The 21,030-nt window shown below is 38.3% G+C and overlaps 1 protein-coding gene across 2 annotated transcripts in view; it reads right to left on the bottom strand.

The window, feature by feature from the left end:
• The window catches only part of TPK1 (thiamin pyrophosphokinase 1), a 293,837-nt gene that overhangs the window by 150,302 nt on the left and 122,505 nt on the right, over positions 1-21,030 (bottom strand). For both annotated transcript variants that reach the window (XM_014887648.2, XM_014887650.2), the window contains one exon: positions 1,871-1,943. In XM_014887648.2, coding sequence (XP_014743134.2) covers positions 1,871-1,943 — 73 coding nt within the window. The remainder of the gene's footprint in view (positions 1-1,870; positions 1,944-21,030) is intronic.

Below are 21,030 nucleotides of genomic sequence, written 5' to 3'. Positions count from 1 at the left end.
GCTGCAGTCAAAGTCTATGATTAGTTGGAGTCAGGATGGCTGATCTGTAAAAGGACTAAACTGAGACCCTTTTCATGTTGTTAAATGGGAGTTTGTATCTTGGCTCATTTCTACCCCTAACAAGAGGTCTGCTGCAACACTTATGCTCCCTTCAGGTACTGAAAGGTTGCAATTAGGTCACTCCAAAGTGTTTTATTTTCCAGGCTGAACCATCCCAATTCTCTCAGCCTTTCCTCATCTCCCGATCCTTTCACTCCACTAAGCATCTTGCTGTCTTCCTCTGGACTCACCCCAACAGCTCCATGTCCCTCTTGTGCTGGGACCCCAGGGCTGCATGCAGCACTGCAGGTGGGGTCTCACCAGAGAGGAACAGAGGGACAGAATCCCCTCCCTTGCCTTGCTGGCTGCACTGCTTTGGATGCAGCCCAGGACACGTTTGTCTCTCTGGGCTGTGAGTGCCCATGGCTGGGTCATGTCCAGCCTCTCATCCACCTGCACCTCCAGCTCCTTCTCCCAAGGCTGCTCTCCATCTGTTCTTCCCCCAGCCTGTGTTGGTATTGGGGGTTGCCCATTTCTATGCCAAACAGAGTAGTGCACTTTGCAGTTTCCCCTTTACACTCACAGAATAAGCTGAGTTGGAAGGGACCCACAAGGATCAGCGAGTGCAGCTCCCAGCCCTGCACAGCATCATTCCCAAGAGTCACACCATGTGCCCAAGAGTGTTGTCCAAGTACTTCTTGAATTCATTGATTCACAGATCATGAATTTTCAGTCTGTAGTGAATAGTATTAATGCAAAGCTTTTTATTTTATTTTCACTTCCCAAGCTGTAATTTAGATTCCTGAGCATTTTTCTTGAGCAGTTCTCCTAGAGATGAACAGCCATCGCCCATTTCCCCATTCTAAAAAATGGGGTAGAATATGGAAATAAAACCCCATAGTGCTCAGAGAGAGATTAAAATCCCACTCTACACACTCTTCCAGCCCTCCCCTCACAGTATGAAACCTTTTATTCTAATCATTTGATCCCAAGTCCATCAGGGAAGATTTTAGGCAAATTTCATTCTTATACATGAATTAACAGCAGACTAAGTCAACTGCCTTGGAAGGATCAAACACATAATCCTCTTGCAAGCAAAGGTAAGCTGGCCTGTCAAGGCAAACTCTGAATTTGCAGAAGCCTGCTGTCCAAGATGCCAGGGTAAAGAACTGTGATCATCACAAAAGCCTAAACGAGTAGGCAGGTGCAGTGTTAAATACCAAAGAGTCAGGTAAAGGCAGAACTTTGAACCCTCAGACCTGAGAAAAGTGAGTTTACATTTATGTTGCTCACTGGAAATAAATTAACACAGGCAGGAATTTATCCAATAACTCATTAAGGAGGGCACTCCACCAGTGTAGTAGAAGTAATTGACTAATTCAATGCTTCAGTGGGTGAGGAAAGAGACAGATTTCTTCATCTGCAGCTTTCCTCTAAAAAGGTAAAGTCATATCCTACAAATAGCACTGAGAAACTCTCTCTAGAAAGTATGTGGGTACCCACCATGGTAAGTTAATCTTTATTTCTCTGTATCTCACCATGCAAAAGAAGTCACGGATTTTTCAGAAGTTTTATTGTAGTTTCTAGATGCTGTAAACTCTACCAACATATGATCTATTTCATGAGCTGATACTATGAAAACTGCACCTCCTGTGTTTATTTTAAGCATTAGTACAGTGCCACAAAGCACAACTTCTGAGCTTCTCAGGTGCTTACAACTAAAGCCTCAATGGAAGCAATGGAGACAGGATCACTTCATGACCAGTGGGAGCACAATGGTTTGGGTCTTACAATGCTCTATCACACAAAAACTCAAGGGGATTTAATTTACCTTGACCTTGTAGTACTCCTTGACTTCAGGCTGAATGGAATCAAAATCACCACTGATGTAATCAGGCAAGAAGCTGAAAGGAAAGCAATGAGCAGTGAAATTAAAAATTAATTCATCTTACTGTATTTAATATTTATTTTCTCAAGAGTACTAAGAAGTACAATCGTTAGTCTTCTAAAAGGAATATGACTTCCTTAAAAGCATGTTAAAACAAGTTGATGTGAGGTGATACAAAATAAGGTAACACATGAAATGTAAAACTGGTAAATGTATTGTCCCTTTATTGAGGGGCCTGCACATTGCTTAAATGGTTATATATCTCTCTGGGTCAGTAAGACTTGCATTTGCCTGGTCCTGGAAAGACAATTTTCAAATATCTTTCAAATGTATCATTCAGACAGCAAAGTGTTTGAAATAGCATATCTGAGTGCTGTACATCAAGCCTCAGAGGATATCATTTGTCAGAAGATGATGATGATGCTTCTTGGACAGCTGGTATGCCATAAATGTTTCAAGGACTTGCATTTTAGTTGTTAGTGATGTCATCTCATTTCTACACTTCTTGATTATTAAAAACACTCCCAAAATTTGGAAGCCAAATAATCAGCGAGTTTTAACTCACATGAACTTAATTTCAACTCCTAACTATCATTCGTATGTAATATTGCTGCAAAGCGTGTGGAAATAAATTTGTGATATTTATCTTAACTTGTCACATGTAGATTTTTTAATTGCAGAATGCTTAAAAATATTTATTGTATAAATTCGTGTCAAATTCCTAACTAAACTTCCCCTGTGCTATAGCAAGAACAGTGTATGACAATATTTTGAAAAAGCCCACGATGCCCCCAAAAACACTCAACACAACTTTCTATCTTGAACAATTTTTTGAGTTTTAGGAAGCACTGACAGGTGAGAGAGTGTTTCCACTGTTTCAACAGATAAGGCTGCATTGAGTTTTGAAAGTAAAGCTGTGAGTTTAGTGAACTCCACGGCTACCACACTTCACAAGTGAGAGCTCATTAGCAAATTAGTTTCCAGCTTAAACTGTATTACAAGGAATTGACGACAATATATTGGGACATATTTTTTCTGTCACATGATTTCAGAAGAATGCTGCAGGGTCTAGAAACTCCTCATATCAGTAAAACTTATTAAAAAATCCCATGTTCTGTGTCCATGCAAAGATTTCAAAAGAGATGTGTGGTCACTGGCTATCATTTACTTTGAAAACTGAAAGCTTCTCCAGTAGAAGCCGGTAAGTGCATTTGCTGTGAGTCAGGTCATGTGCAACTACAGCATTTCAAATTCCCTGCTCTCCACTATTACTAAGGGTTGTTATAAAATTATATGTTCTAAAAATAATCCCTCCAGAAGTGATGGTCCAACACTCACTGCAGTGAGCAGTCCCTGCTGCACTGGGTTTGACTGAGGACACAGGAGAAATGCAAATGTTTCAGTGCTGTGTTTCATATGCCTCCATCAGCATGGTTCAAAACTAAACAGAAAATTAGGTTTGCTCCTTATTGTAAAGCCTGACCTTTCCAATACACAACAAATACCACATTTTCAAAAGTTAAAATTTAAATAGTTGTTTTTTACCTGTCCATCAGTTTCCTAATGAAATATTTACTGAATACAACGAGCCTAAAACCTGCACCTGCAGAAATACCTATTCTCTTTCATTTTGTTATTTTATAATGATATCTTCTTGATTGAAACAGAGCATTAAAAGTAAACTCACTCTAGGCATTTCAGTGGTGGCTCTGAATGCAAGTCCTGGAAGTGTTCCAGCAGATTGGGCAGGAAAAAGAGCAGCCAGTTGTCATGGAAAGCCAGCTTGGTATGACATAGACATTCAATGTGATGAAAAAGCTGTTTATCTTACTGAAATGCTGTATATAAATCCAAAGTCCTTTTTTTTCTCTCTACAGCAGCTACAAATGGCAGTGCTTTTAAATAATCAACTATTTCTCCCGAATGCTTCAAGAGACCTAAGTGGGAGAAGAATTAGTCAAAAAATGTTTCTCCTAAGAATCAAGTGCTCATTCACAGCTTTTTGTCTCATCCAAAGTAAAACAATTTCCAATCAAAAAGTTAGTCTGAATTTTTCCAAGCAGAAGGAACAGGCATTGCAGTTGTACCTCCTATGGGCTTTGCTGAGGGTCCTGGCTGTGCTTCCTGAACACGTCTCCTCTGCCAGGAAGCTCTATGTCTGTTTTCAACATACCCTCTCTAAACCACTAACTTGGAGCAACCACAAAACCAGAAGTGACTAAAGGGAATAAGGAATTGTGGCTGGAGACTTAAAAATTTTGAGATGTCTAGGCCTCTCATTAATGATCATATAGAGAATTCCTTCTTCTGTTCTCGTTCCCTTTTAGAAACACCAGAAACAAGGAAAGTTCAGAAAGTCATGCTTGATTAAAAAAAAACAAAACAGTAAACCTCAACTCCACTGTCTGCCTCACAGACACGAAAAAATGTCTGCTTTATCTTCAGAGGGAGGATGGCTGCTTTTTGTAGCTCATTGACTATGCAAACCAAAAAAAAAATAAGGCAACATTCAGTGGAGTCAAAGTGAAACAAATTGTCTGATCCAGGAGAGCAGATTTGAGTCAAGATTCTTTCCAATTAACACAAATGAACAAAGTTCATTTTGTGAAGAATTCTTCTTGACTGACTAACCTCAGAAATTAGCACTGGTATAGAAATAGAGGAAATAGCTGAGAGAGAGGTATATGGGAATAAAACCCTTCATACTAAAGTAACACAGAATATTTTGTAATAATTCACATGCTTGCTTTCATATAGTTTTGTATTTACTCCTGAATACAGACTCTGATGCAGGAGAACAGGCTCAGGAGAATCAACACCAAGCTCATTTCCATTTGAGTGGAAAAAATGATGCCAGGAGAAAAGTAACAAGAAAGGCCTCTTGTTAAAGTTAAAACAGCTGCCCTTACTTAAAGTACAGATTAAAACCAGGTATTGTATTAGTCTAACCCATGTTTTCCTGCCCTCTGAACTCAAATTCATGAATAATTCTCATTCTATGCATAACTGTATCACTGAAGATGACATCTTTCAGTGACATATCTGACACATATCCTTTAGCGAAGGACTTTAACTTTTTGCCCATGATGGCGAAATATGTCTTTAATTCCTAGTGCAATTTAAAATTTTAATTTCTAAACAGTCCAGATGATACAGTCTACTGCATTTCAGGACCATATTTTATCAGTCCCATTAACTATTAATTATCACTATGCATATAAGGTCATGACCAGCTCAGCTGGCTTGATTCTCTGCTGCTTTATATTGACATTTTTCAGGAGTGAGCCAAATCCCTAATCCTAATGGGACTGAAAGTATAAAATTCATGTGAGATCACCCTAGTCTCCCAAGTCTTTTCTACAGCTGTCATAACACCAGCCACTGGGAAGCAAACAATCTTCAGAGGCTTGAACCAACTGGAGTTTTTCTTACTCTTTTCAATCTCTTTTGGTCTTTCTGGGTGTTGAAGGGTTTATTTTGTTTGAATTTAGGTGTGTGCTTTTTGTTGTTGTTTGGACTTGCCTTTTTTTTTCCCTCATCTATTTTAGAATCATACTGCATCCATCTAAAATGATTATGGAGTCAGGAGGGCCAGGATTACTTTCAGATAAGGACCCAAAGGCACTTCCATACCAGACTGCTTATCTTTTATCTATGTTAAAAGCAACTTTAAAAAAAATAAAACCCCCACAGTTTCCATATGAAACCTTTAAAGGTTTAGCTAGATTACAAAGAAAAAACAACACTATTTCTCAGCAGTTTGGAGACAGATCCCAGCTAGGTGATTTATACAAATTGGATAAAGGCTGATTGTTGACTGAAGAATTTTATGAACTCCCAGGATGCTAGGCTGAAAGTGGCGGGGAGGGGGGAAGAAAAGAGATTCCAGCAAGTTTGACACAGTTTCCAGATATCCCAATAAATTTTTAGTCATCAGTACCAGAAAACAGCAATTGATTCTTACCACTGACAGATTACAAAATAAATAGAAGCTATTTAAACTCTGAGGTTCTTATGCTAAAGAAGCAAAATTGTGCCTTTTGCCTTGAAGTAATAAATCTAATAGACACAGCAACATTGTTTTTAAATATTCAACACTAATGAACAGTATGTTATATTTAAAACACACTATCAAATATCAGAATATTGGCTTCTTTATTCACTCACTTTAAGAATTCAGTGAGAAGTGTTAAATATGCGTTTTCACAGAGTTATGAAAAAGAAAAAAAAAACGCAAAATCCTATCACACTGTAGCAGTTTATACTAAAAAAACCTATCCTGCCTTCTTAAATAAAATGCTTGGTCATAACTGTTCAGCTCTATCATTAATTCAAAGTTACAGTTTCCTAGTACTATTGACTTTTCTTGTGATGTAGCTCCTTTGGCACATAATTGCATGCAATTAACCTTTCTTAAAAAAATGTTAACATCAGAGACATGAGCATCTAAAGGCAGTATCTGCACATCCTTTGATTCCTTCAGCTACAGCACAGAAAATAATCCCATGCAGACAAACCATGTGTCCCCCAGCTGTATCACCTGAGGGCATAGAGTGGGTTGCCTATGTTTTGTCTTCACTACTAAAAATAAATTTCAAAATGGGTGTCTTTTACCCTGGACTAATAGGCACACACAAGCTACATCCCTGTGGAATAAAAATCAGTGACGATAAAACGCTGCAGACTGAACGTGAAGCAAAGTCAGCTCTGACTTTTGTAAGCATCTAGAACTTCGGAATACAGAAGATAAAACTCTCTAGCACTACTTCAGTATAAGCACTAAAATCATAGTATAACAATAAAACCCTAACAAACAAAAATGAATACTCTCCACCCTGTGTTTGCTAACTGTTAAGGTGCACTTTCAGCTTGCCCTCCTGATGTCTTGACAGGAAGAGTAAGTGAGGGCTGCTCTCATTAGAAAGGTGTTAAGTCTCTTTCAATCTGTCAAAAGTATAGTTATCTGCTGTGAAGATCAAAGTGCCTTTTTAATTCTCAGAGACATGTACAGCACAAGCAAGCAACTTTTATATATTGTCTCAGAGCAGCATATTCAGATGCTCCAAGTAGCTGCACAGAGGTGAGTTCCTGGATAAAGGAGAAATGTCAGATAGTGAGATATATTCAGAGTTAATGTCTATTCAATCTATAAATACTTTCATGCATTACCTGCAAGGTTACCACAAGAAAGGGTCATGCCTGCAGCTCAGAAGCCCAACACTAAAATACCAATACAATAATGAATTCAAACTGGCCATAGAAAATAATTTTGGTTTGATCGATCTTGAAAAGATGTCACAAATGATTCCATAACTTATTATTATCATGAGGCCTTTAAAAAACAGCTAAACCCCAGTCCTTAGCTTGTCCATCCTCTACTTCCCAATCAAGACTCTCTTGAAGACACTAAGTCTTGAAGACAGTTACTTTTCCTGACTCCATGGTGCCCATTACTGCTGTTTTGATCCCCAAAAACTCCCTTATCACTATACAATGTTTTTAGTATGGTGGTACTGACAATGATGTGCTAGTTCTGTATGAATTTGGAGTGAAAAAACAACATCAATTAAAAAAAACCCAACTATTGGCCATGCCTTCTTCAAAGGCTTTAATAAAACCCTGATGTTCATAATGCAGTTGCTTACACAAAACAATTCCTAAACAGCATTTTGCACACTACAATAAAACCAGATGTAATTTAATAAGATTTAAAAAAACAAAAAAAAAAAAAGAAGGGAGGAAGTACAACACCAGCAATGTAAACACTAATTTAACAAAGAAAGCAAATGTATGCATACATCAAGCTATACACAGATAACCTAAATTCTTTGCACAGACTGTTAGCATATCTGCATATTACAGTCAGTCAGACATGTGGTTAAAAATACTTGGAATATTAGGCAACTTTGAAAAACAGCCTCTTTTTTCCTTACTTTTTAAAGAGCTTAGTGTTAAGAGCATATAAGTATTATTTCATTTGGAAGCCCTACAATTTAAAGAAAAAGATAAAAGTGTGTGAAGATATGAGGCAATAATGCATACATTTATGCTTGTCTGGTATGCAGTGTCACCTTGCAAATAATAAAGTATCTAAAATAAATGGAAGAACGTATTGCCTTCAGCTCAAACTGCTATGCAAAGCACACATCAGGGGGACATCTTCCACCTGGGAGAGCCAACTTTCTCCCATTATGAATCTGAAGAAGCTTTTACCCTGCCTCAAAATCTTGCATGACAAAAGAGTGTTAATGATAGCTACAGCTGTTGCATTTTTCTTTTTAATAGTCAATATTTGAAACTTTTCTCCAGTTGCAATTGATACAGTATGAAATTAAGTCCTGCTCTGAGATTTAAGAACTACTCACTTGTTTGCCATGGTGCTGAACATCCTGTGTTCAGGTAAATATATGTACTTAATGAAAAACTCAGTATGCTCAGAACAAGCAGCTCCCAGGGACTGCTGCTAAGTACCTGTGGTTTTGTTTTTATTACTCACAGACTGAAGTATTTCTTAAAGTAAAGGATGGCAGGTGGGAATATATGATCTTAGAGCAAATTAAAGCTGAAGCTATTCAGCACAAGTCAGCATTGCACAGGCTCATGCACCATGCCTTGCTGTTGGATCCTTGGCAAAAGGAATTTAAAAGAAGGGAGCTAAGCTGTGAGTTCTCATCCTTGCATAGGGCAGCATGGCTCAGGGCAGCACATTAACTCAGTGGCAGAACACACCACAGTGCCTCAGCATGATTCACCCACAAAAACATGATTTTGAATGCTAGCAAAGCATAAATACTTGTCTGGAATTGCCAGACTCCAGTCTTCTAGGACTCAAAGTCTGAAGAAAGGGGGGAGAATATAAGCACTGCAGCCTCTGACAGGTGAGGGTATCTGACAAGATCCCCCCATTTTCCCTCTTCATGTCAAAGCAACAGATGGCAGAATTTGCTCCAAAAAATTGAGAAAAAATCAGCCATTACATTTAAGAAATGTAAATTATTTATTAACATTTTATACTGCATGTGAAGAATTAAAAGGACGTGATCTAAAATGCAGTAAACTTAGAGCAATCACAAACTACACGAACAGATTTAGAAACCAGTTTGAAAAAGATGGCACTGGAAGCCACAGCAGGCTCAGAGCTTCGTGGAGAGCCACCCAAGTTAGATGTTGCTGGTACAAGGCAACACACTTTTCCAAGACAAGACAAACAATTCCTCTTCTTTCCCAGAAATGCTAGAAGCACATATTATAATTTTCCACCTAATCAGACAGTTATTAGCAATGTCTACAGTATAGCCTGAAAACTGAACCATACAATTTCAAAAGTCAGTTTGAATGACTAGTAATTAAACTCTAGTGTCCTTTCTGTGAACTTTCACACCACTAAGAACACTTAAAAGTCAAGCACAATCAGTAAGAAGTTACATGTCAAAGATGTTCACTAGGATTTCCTTGCTTCTGTTACTTTATTTACTCTCACCTGAGTACCTTAAGTAGCTGCCCCAAGTTTAGCATCTATTTACATACTTACAAAACCAGGGAAAAACATTTTTGCAGGAGTGGTTGAATTTGAAGAAGCCTTTTGCTTCTTCAGGGCTAGAGACTGAAGTAAGCAGCTTGCAGCAGAAATCCTCTAGAGCCCTTTCTACACAATGAATCATGAGTGCAATAAGAAGAGATTTATCCCCTTACTGAGCAACTTGTTCCAAGCAGACAAGAGGAAATCTGCAGGTTTTCAAAAATCTAGATCATGTTTCTCCTGTTTGGGCCTACATTTTCTTTTCTGATTTTCATGTACATATCATTTTATAAATGGATATTCTCTTTTGTGGCCACACTTAGATATATAAGTAGGATGACAAGCCATGAAAAGTGAATTGTCATATAAAAATTTATTTAAAGAACACCTACACAGAAAATAAGTCTTCAGGAGAAAGCCAAAACATCTGATTACAACACAATTATTGAAAGGCAAAGTTGATTCTGTAGAGTTACTGAATATGCTTCTTATCCTGGGCTCTGATTGCCTGTGGAGCAGCCACGGAGCAAATCATTTTTATTTTTGGTGAAAATATGCTTGACTACCTTAAACATATTAACATCATTCCTTCAAGTTTCAAGCTATTACACTGATAAGGTATATAATACTTTGCAGAGAAACAATGCATCGAGGATTCCTGAAAACAGCCAGACTATGCAGTGGAACAAAATGGATCACTTAATGTTTTTAGAGGCTGTGAGCCCACGTGGCAAGGAATGGAGAAAAGACACAGAACAGTTGTCTCTGTATGGCTGAAACTGGGTAAGTCACTGAGAGGCAGGAGTTTAATAAAACCTTTTGCTGCTGACCTCTGCTGCAGCTTCTCCAGAGCTGACAGAAAATCAGGATATTCCAGCAGAGCATTACCATTTCAAAAGGTGCCTGCACCTCTTGCCTAGCACAGCACAGCAGCGTTAATTAGAGAGACAGCAGAAGACAAATGTGCATACAAAATGAGAGCTGGGCTCTATTTGATGTTGAGTAACCTCTACCAAAAAGCACCCTCCCTTTCATCAGATAAATTCAAGGGAGCATTCTCCCATTTCTACACAATTTAGCTGTACAATAGATGACCCTATATAATTTTCTGGAACATGTGATTTAGACAATAATGTATTGCAAAATCTAGTAGAAATTCTTTTAAGGTTTGTATTAATTGAAAAGATGAAAAGTAGGCTTAGAGCTGTGAAGGAACTGGTGGAACTGTTTAGTATATCAGTGTTTCTGTCTTCAGTGAGCTGGAACATCACAGCTGGGTAAAGCTTCTGCAGCTGGTGAAGATCCTGCTCCCTTTGATCCTTGTTTTCCTCTTCTGCAAGGTACCAGTGCCATATTTTAGTTAGCAAAGTCAGCAGGTTTACAGTTACGAATACACACAAACAGTTCTCTCTTTCACAAGATTAAAAGTGTTTCAAACGACTGTTTTCATGAACACAGCTGCAATTAAAATGCCTCTGATGAAGCTCTAATTAAAGAATAAAACCACCTTTTATAGTTACTTGACATATGGATGAAATTATGAAACAAAATAAAGCTGCTACTCTCATGTATCAATAAATCTGCCTTCTGATCACAGCCTGATGTACTCAATTGAAATAGTTTTTCTACCAGGGTTTTATTTGTTAAACTTTTTATAAGGGAGAAAGAATGAGGGGCTGACAAAACATGTTCATCTAGGGAAAAATCAGCTCTCTTGACATTTTCTTCTGTAAAACATTTACACTGCTATACCAAACAGGTAAGTTCATACCTATGCTCTGCATCTTAATAGATGCAAAAGAATGTCTGGATGACAGTGACTTGCCAGACCTAAGTTTTTATTTATTTTCACTGCTCATTAGTGAACAAACCTACCTGTAATGAAATACAGTAATGTAAGGAAACCTGCTGCAGTGTCCCCCTGTCCACTATCCGGGATGTCTGCTTTCCCAAAGACTCCCAAGTACAAGGAAATGCTATTCTAACTGTTAAAATTCTCCTTTAGTTTAGCTGCAGTCTGGTTCCTCCTCCTGGCAGTCAGTACAGCTTTCAATGCCTCCTGAAAAAAAAACATGTTTTAGAAGTTAGCCATTACCACCCCTAACACCACAGGGAAGCTCCCTGATGATCTGAAAAGAAGACAGTGCAATTATACAGCCACGTATCCAATGTAAGGGTGGGAAATACTCCTTAAGTACTCCTAAATTTTCACTGGCCAAAGCACTATGTCAAAACCTGCTTCCTTCACCACTCAAAACTACCAGCTGTCACAGAGATATTCAGAAGACACAATCTTTTCCTATCTTCAGCTGGAATAACTGATCAGCAGCTAATCAAGCCAAGGTAACTTACAAAAGCCGAGGGTCTGGTTTATATTAATTATTTCACAATTTAGCCCACAGGTGATAAATATTAAAAGGATGCAGCAAGCCATATCCTTTCAGACCTCTCCTACCTGTGGGGGGGCTACTGTGGACACATGGTACTCATTTGACCTACCAAAATTTCACCTTCTGCTTATTAAACTAATTTTATCAAGGAACTACTGATCCTCAGCTCAACATAAAATGGCTTTCATAATCACAGGAGTCTGTGCTGGTTTTTATGTTTGCTACAGACTTGGCAGTCTTGCCTCAAGAGAAAGAGCTAACAGCAATTCACAGAATCATAGAATGATTTGCATTGGATAGAACTTTAATGATCATCTTGTTCCAAACTCACTGCCATGGGAAGGGACACCTTCCACTACATCAGGCTGCACAAAGTCCCACCCAGACTGGTCTTGAACAATTCCAGGGATGATAAATACATCAAGGCAGCAAAATTCTCCAAGAGGTCAAGGTCTGCAAGTAATCCTTCCTTCAGATCACATTATATTTCTACCATTGGGAGGCCTTAACCACAGCTATCACTAACAAGTACCAGAAATCTTCATGCATGTGCTAAAATCCTCACTACGTCCCAGTCCTTCAAACCTGCACATGTACAGCCTTGCCTGGCACACAAACCAGCATCTCTCCTCCCCAGGGAGAGGGAAGCTCTGTATCAGCTCCATCTGAAACCAGCATAGCTACATGCAACACAGCTGGTGAGTCACAACACACAAGGAGTCCAATGCAAAACTCAAGCTCAGAAGCAAATTCATCTTTACATTCAGAATTGGTAGAGCACAAGAGGATGTAAAAATTTTTATTGTACTTTAATACATTCAAAGATTGTTCAAAAGAGCAATTTTCCACATAATCCTTGCTAAGAAAAAAAAAAACAAACCCCACCATCAACTAAACAACCATACACAAAAAAAAAAAAAAAAGAAAAAAGAAAAAGAAAACAAAATTAGCCTGCAAGCATGACCAAGAGAAATCTAAAGGGCACTTTGAAGGGTCTCCAAGGTTACATTGAGAACTTGGTTGACTGAAGTGTATATAAATCTGAGCTAGCTTTAAAACAGCTCAGAGACTGGTAGTAGTTATAATGGCAGTGCTTGCTGTGTTTGTTTCCAGAACGTTGCCAGCTTCACATCTGAGTCTTAACTGTGTTCAAGAAACAAATATGTGTGCCTATTCATCTTCCCCCAGCTCATTAGTCAGAACTATGGTGCTACAGTGAATTTTCGGCAGAGCAAGTAGGTTTGTGCTACTACTGCTATTAAGCTTTTAATACCCAGGCTGTGGCTGGGATCTACCTACCAAGCTACTACTGCCTGTTACTTAAGCTGGCTGTCCTTATGAATGTTTTATCAAAAGCAAGGAAATTATACTGTGGAGGGAAGGTTTGAGGAGAACCTGAGCCAGTCCTCCCATTTGTATCTGCTGCATTTAGTTTACTGCAACTTAAAAGCACAAATGAAAGCATTGAGGTAACTACCTACCTGACAGACATGAGATCCAGGCAGGTCAATGTATAGATTTGTGCTCATTTGTAAGTGGCAATCACAGAAAAAAAATTGTGCACTGGATTGAGGTATGAGAAACATTACAAATGTACACATGTTCTCAGTCTCTCCCCTCCTCAATCCTCCTCTTTTCACTCTTTTTGTCTATGTGGGCTAAAAGCACTCTTAGACAGAAAACACCTCATTCTTCACAAGTAACACATTCAAAAAGATCCCTGTCTTGGCCTGTGCACACGTAATTTTTTTATCAAGTAGAGTAGCTGAAAAAAAATTTAATGTCAACTCTGATCCTATTGGTGCTCTGCTTATTATAAAAAAAATGTAATGATACCCTCATATGAACTTCACAATTTATTATGATAAAAAAAATTATACAACCCTTAACTGCTATTCTACTAAGTTCTATTATTGTCACAATCACTTTCACTTAATCTTTTCTTAAATTTCAACACATTAATTAACTTTTATTATAGGATGAGAACTAGATCTTAAGGACACAGGTCTGCCTATAAATAATACAAGTGCAATGATGAGCTCTTATTAAAAGCTAATCCCTTTATATACAGTGATAGTAGTTGTTCCTTAGGGAAGACATTCAGAGGTCTAATATCCCTGCTGCCATCTGCACCATGTGCACTACAAGGAGGGAGAGGAGAACCCTGAATGGATGCATCATAGGAAATGCTTTGGAAAAGACAAGACACAGATGAGCTGTGCATCAAACACTTTGAATCAGTGTATACTGAGATACTCTGGGAGTGGCCTGAAGACTACCACAGGTGACATGGAGTAAAAGCATCATTAGCTACGTCATTCAGCAGAAGATGTCATTCAACTGAAAGAGGCGTGGCCCACTCCTTCAGTCTAAAATTCACTACTACATAATTCTTTCCACACATTTTAACACCAGCGGGACATTAATTCTCAGGTTGGTAAGTTTTTGATAAATATGTAAAGCTAGGAGGATTAGACTTATTTGCTTGATAATGAGGTAAGAGGTACATATTTTAATGGAATGGCAGAAAAACTGTCACTAAGGTTACTTTTGTAATTGTTCTTGGAGAGAAATGGAAAGTGCTCCTGAAGATTAACACAGAACTCTACTTTATCGTAAGCAAAGCCATTGCTTAGATCCTGTTAAATACCTGTTAAGTTCTGACGAAAAACAAGCCTGCACCAGCCAGCTGATAATAAACTGGAATTTGGGCTTACATGCTGATAAAAAGGCACTAAAATTTTGGACCATTCCCACCTTCAAATTCCCTCCATGTACTCTAGGAAGTGCAGCACACCCACTTTCTCTAGGTACAATGGACCTCAGGCACAGTTCACACAACAGCAGTTTTTGGAGATCCCATCAAAAGTGTTTCAGGCTATGTGGCTTCCTAATCCTAAAAAAAGACCACCTCCCTTACCTAGATAGGTATGTCTATAATAGAGAGGGAGGTGCAGCATTCACGAGCCAGTGCAGCTCTTCCAGAGGCCAAGCTGAGGAACCAAAGGGCCATTTCTTTTCAGGTGTACTCCTGGCTAACGTGGGTGCATGGAAAAGCTCCAAGGATGAGCAGTTTTCTCATTTCTTTCTTTTATAATGTGGGGAAAACAGTTCGCAAATGTGGCTTTCAGATGAGAAAATAAAATAATTAAAATTACTTTTTAAACACAGCTACAAAGCTACTGTAGCTTTTAAACAAAGCTACAACCTACTGGTAACTCATGCTTTAAGTCTCTCGGGTCCTGTAATATGTTTAGAGATTGAAATAATTAACTCTTCAGAGATAATAGAGTAGAACAAGTTGGTGTGTATATGTCAGAACTGGCTCATTTTCAAAGAAGGTTGGGGAAAACAATAAAGAAAAATGTACAGTTGGACTGACAACTTGTGTATGGTCCTGTGCCATGATCCAGCCTAATGCACTTGAACAGGCTGAAATATTAAATCCCAGAAGCATGAGAACTAAAAGGGAAATTTTGATGAGCTCTTAAACAGGGTCATGAACATGACTGTACTTCTGCTGGTGCTACTAAAAGAAGTCAAAACTTGCCACAGCTTTTCCAGTGTGAATGTGGCAAAGGAAGCACTTTCCCTTCTGATTAAAAATGTGATCCTGCAGAATGGGGAAAGCATAATACTCCTGATGAAAGCCCTCTTCAGCATGCTGGGAATGCTATTAGAGTTGTTGAAACCCTTAATGAGGTGTATTACGATCACATATATGACAGCACTGACCACTTAATCTCCATTCTGTCACAGGCAAGTTGGAGAATAAAAATTACACTGACATCCAAGGATATTTTATAATAGAATATGAAATAAAAAAAATAAATTTGAAGATGATTTTGGCTTTGCCTCATGGTACTGCATTATGCACCAAATATTCCTGGCCTCTCATTCATTACTATTTAATTACAACAGAATACCTTTCTTTCAGACTTAATTAACCTCTGAAAGGAGTTTGTGACCTTGGGACCCTCCTGCACATTTGCAACATGCTGTTGGAATATTGCTTTACCTGGAAACACTTCCTTTAATGCTGAGATTTAATGAAGTGCACAGGTTCTTACAGGGAGCACACAAAATACAAGAACGCTGTATGTGGTCACTGAATGAATAAGAGCTAGAGCAGATCAATTAGAATCATAAATCAATACTAAATTAACATTAAAAATGCCACAAGAGTATCCCCAGAGGAGAGGGTCATTACAGTAAACATGATCATGAACGCTCTTCCTGATTACTTTCACTGTGGGGTAGAGAAGAGGGAGTAATGAAATGAGGAAGGATTTGTCCATTTAATTCCTATTTGAAGTATCCCACTAAGCCAAATGACAGTGTAGCACAGTTCCAGCTCCTGTCTTTGTCAGAAGGTGCTGTTCAAGCTGAAACACTGTGACTCTGAACAGAAATGGGAGAGCAGTAACCTTTTCAAAGGATGAGAGGCAGAACCACAGCTCATGCAATTGCTTTCCTTGCTTTGCTGCAAAGCTTCAAACAATGGATTAATGTTGGCCCCTTGGTGCCAATCAGAGCAGACTGGTGCTTGGAGAGTAGGGGCTGGTCCAGTAACCCACTTGCTAGGAATGCTAACTCTTCAAAATGGATTCTTCACCATTCTGAGAATTCCTTCTGAGAGCTAAAAATCACATCAATCCATGCATGCTCCTCATATAATTCCCTCTTGTACAAAACCATCCCAAAATCACCTTATGCACAATTTTTTTTTTCCTACAATTGAATGCATCAGAAACAAGAGATATTGACATCCACTTCTGTCACTTCATTAATTACAATCATTTGTTCTCAAACCTCACAGATGATGTTTTAGGAAAAAAGAAGAAAAAAAGCACTGGCTTCTTTACTGACTCTTTTCAGGTGTCTTTTCGGGGCAGCCTGTCTTTCTCTCACTACTCCAAATACCTTCATGTGCACAATTCCAATCTGATCTGTCACCAATATTTAACACCCCTGCTGCAGCTTATAAAATTAGAAAACATCAATCCTCCCACAGATACTGCTGGAACTTGCAGAGGAAAATAACAAAGCCTTCCTTTCTTTCTTCCTTTCTTGTTACAGAATAACAGTTGCTCCACTGGTTATTAGCTGGGTTTATTACAGAGACTTTTCTTTTAAAGCTGAAAAAGCTTTAGTATCAAAAACATTTTCACTCCCTTCCCATCTTTTTCCATGTGCCCTGTTTTTCTCCCTTACTTCCAATTTTTGCCTTTTTTAGATTATGTCTGTCCCTAACCTGTTTAGGTCCTCCTAACATGGAGGCAAAACCCCTGCTGACAAAGAAACAGAGATATTCAGACTTGTATTGCATTGGTGCATAAAGACTATGATTCCAAGCCCTTGTAGACTGGCTTCACCTCTGTCCAGAGAGGATGACAACCACAGGCACTGCTCTGGCCCACAGCTGGATGCCCACCACTGAACCATGTCATTGGACTTTTAACACAGACTAGTTGAAGAAACAATATATCTGTCAATCAATCAATCACCCTACTACCCACTCAAAAGCTTAAACCCCAAAAGAACAAAAGCTGACCTAAAAATCCTGCTGGTCTCATATAAAATATTTTGGGCTACATTCACACACCAGTCTCATTTTTATGCTGAAGAAAAAGGGGAAGTCCAAAGGCACAGCCTTTTATCTGCTGCCATTGCTACTTCCTCTGTCATTGTTTCATACATCAGGGACTCTAAAAAAATACCTTTTCTAACCTGCTGATCCTTATCAATCTTCTTCACTGGCATCCTCCTACATCTCTCCACATCAGTGGGTTAACCTAATCTCAAGCTCCAAATCCCTATGTTCCCTTTCACTTAGTCACTCTAATTTATGCAAAACACTTACAATGAATAAACAAAGGGGAAGAGCTATATGGTTTTTTATTGCTTCTATTATTTTTTTTTTTAATTTTCCAGATACTTTTACACAGAGATCAAAACACTGGAGAAAATGAAGACCAAACTGCATGCACATGTGTACTCTGTGGTACAAAATATCTTATCTACACATCCCCATTAGTCACATGATATGAGTATCTTCAACTCCCCAGTCAGCTTAATTTCAAAAGAAAGAAACTTATTCCAGATGGAGTTTCTTAACCACCAGGGAAAGTCAGGCAGTTTAAGAGTTAAGCACTCTGTGTAGGCGAGATATCCCTCAAGAGTTAGACCAAGAATTATTCTTAGACCAAGAATAATTTATTGCTACGGGATTAATTTCATTCCTGATGTTACTGCTAATATTCTAAATAATCTAAATATTTTGATCACTGTGTGGGCAACCTCCAAGTTGCTTCACATACAGTAATCAGGAATAATTTCCAACTATTGCCAATGCTGGAATCAGAGTAACAGATGTTTAAAAAATATTTACACAGTAAAAAGTTTTTTTTGTTTGGTTGAATTTTTTTGTTTTAAGCATAAGGGATAAAAATGGATTATGTCTCAGCCTCTGGGAGACGTGGTTACTGATAAAGCAACGGTAGGACTCTTGCTCTTGTTCCATCCATTTCACAGGCTGTTGGAACAATACCAGGTTGCGGAAAACATTAGATCCAGCTGTGGTGATTTCCCTCCTTGCAATCACCATGGAAAAGTAATGCATTATGTAAAACATTCGTAATTATGCAAGAACTCAGGGCAATGCATGGAGATGGTGCAATTGCTCAGGCATCTAGTGCTTAATATCTTACCAATTAAGTCAACAGGACGTCCTTAATTTGTACAAAAGGCGATCTGGGTCCCTATTCAACAAGGACAGGCTCCATATATATATCCGTGTTGTGACAATCAAGAAAAATACCTAAGTAACACTAAAAAGAGAACAAAACTGACAAGCTTGCATGGAATCACAGATCCCCTCATTCACCAGGTTAATTTCAAAATCCTGAAAAAAGCCACAACACAATTTCTATAGGATCTTCATGCTGTGTGCCCACCGAGATAGTCACTGGTCAATCTTGTTTTGTTTCTTCTCTCTCTAAAACGAAACATAGCTTTCGACCATGTTCAGCTGTAGTCTTTCTCAAGAATTATTTATCTGAGCCTTTTTATTTTGTTGTCAGTTTAATATTCCTTGGTACTCAGAGGAACAAACAAGGATATTGCTCCAAAGTCATAAAAGCTGAATGTGTCTCTTTCTTGCCCACTTCTGTAATTTCTTTGTGCAGTACATACACATGCCCCTATCTGAGCCAAAAAGAACTAATGCAGGACAGATGTACTTTTATTCTGAATGTTCCATGTCTCGCAACATACAGCTATTTTGGTGTATGCTAGAGTTGTCATCCAGCCCTTTATCTCCTGCTCTCTTCTCTCATCTCTCTGAAGTTCACTCTTCTAGTCGTATCTCTGCAGTGCTAATCTGTTCCTGAGGTGCTCATATGTACACAAGGGCTTACAAAAAGATAAGAAAAATGGAAAATATTCGCAAGGAAAGGCATTGCCCACAGCATACAGAAGACGCTCCCGCTGGTATCAGAAACCATCTTAGTGCCGATTTCAGTAGAAACTCCCGATTTCACAGCTGAGCTAATAAGTCAGAGCTGAAGGATGTGCTGATACTGGTCCAGGGTTCTGCAGAGACAGCAAAACCGGTTTGCAAATAGCCTCTACACTTGCTCATGTGGAGTATTCACACAGGTAGAAAAGCATCAAAACACAACCTCAGTGGACCCTGATGCATTTCCATTTGTTTTAAGACATTGTAACCTTGGATCTAATCTACCTACTATATGACAGACATTATTCTGTTCATTTATTTGGGATCAGTAGGCAAGATATTTCTGTACAGCTTATACAATTTCCAACAGCCTGTTTACTATCTTTTAACATTAATGTCTGGTGCATTTTCATTTCATCTGTTATCAAAACCAGATCTTGCTTTCCTTGCTCAAAAAATCAGAATTCTCTACATTTCTCTATAATTGACATTCACTACATTTTCAGGTATACCAATACAACTTCTTTTTTTAAGTCTGTATGCAAGAGACAGCAATTTATCTCCTTTTTATTTAATACAATTAACTCAAAGCATTACAAGACTTTTTTTTCTCCACTATTTTGCAAAAATGGAGCTCAGGCTGTTACCTAGATAAGGCCAGTAGTATGGTAGTTGGAGAGGAGCGTGCACACCATGAGTGTGATTTTTGTATGAGCTATGGATTGAAGGAGATTTGAGTTTCTCTGAATATAAGCGTATCCAAGAGCAGCTTTGGAGGTACCACAGTACAGATCATCCACATGCTTGAGCAAGTTATTGCTGGTAGCAGAACAAAACTGATTCTCTGACAACTCAGAGCTCCAATTTTTTAACAAGGATTAAGCCTCTTGTCTTAAATTATGGAATTTGCTGGGCTGACTGGCAACCTTATTTAGTCCAACTTTCAATCAAACAACAAATAATTGAGCATCCCTCATGTGGATGGCTTTGCAACAGTTTTTTGCTCTACAGTTTATCCTCGTCAGAAAAGGCAGAGGGTATTCATCTCTTGAACCTAAAATGTAAATTTATTACATATTCTCAGTTATCAACTATAATAAGCAGCCTTGATCATAGTTTTAGAACACAATTCCTTGTTCTTGACAGCATTTTCTGTGAAAACAACTGTGGCATAAAAGATTTTTAAATGAAAATACAAAAAGAGTCCATTTGTAAAATGAAACCACTCTTGGAATACATTTGGATTTAAAAATAAATCTTACCAGAACAACTAGGAAAAATAGTTTAAAGATGAATGGATTTATATTCTCAAGTTTTAGTTCTCATCATGCTCTACAATACATAAAGTCCCCCCATTTGCAAGCTTCTGGCTCCACTAACACTAAATTTAAACAGATTTAAAGAATACAATAATCTTTTCTGAAAAGTGTCCATTTGAATGCAAATTGTTAGGAGTCAGAACTTCTGGCTTTCACACAGTTAAAAAAAGAGGGCAGAGTCTACTGAAGAAAGAGAACAGGAAAGAAAACCAAGCAATAAACACCCAGAATATGTTTATGCTCCAACAATCACTAATAAGTTTACTGAAAGAACATTTTAGAAACAGCAAAAACTAATCTGAATAATTTATCTATGGGTATTTTTTCTGTTCAGTCCCATTAGGCAATATACTGTGATTTGAAGTCAGCTGCAAGGGACTATATCTGTTCTTCCCCAGAATTTTCCAGGCTATGAA

Source organism: Sturnus vulgaris, chromosome 1 (assembly GCF_052056855.1).
Source record: "Sturnus vulgaris isolate bStuVul1 chromosome 1, bStuVul1.hap1, whole genome shotgun sequence".
NCBI lineage: Eukaryota > Metazoa > Chordata > Aves > Passeriformes > Sturnidae > Sturnus > Sturnus vulgaris.
Note: the sequence above shows the minus strand (reverse complement) of the source record. Positions and strands in the feature narration are given on the sequence as shown.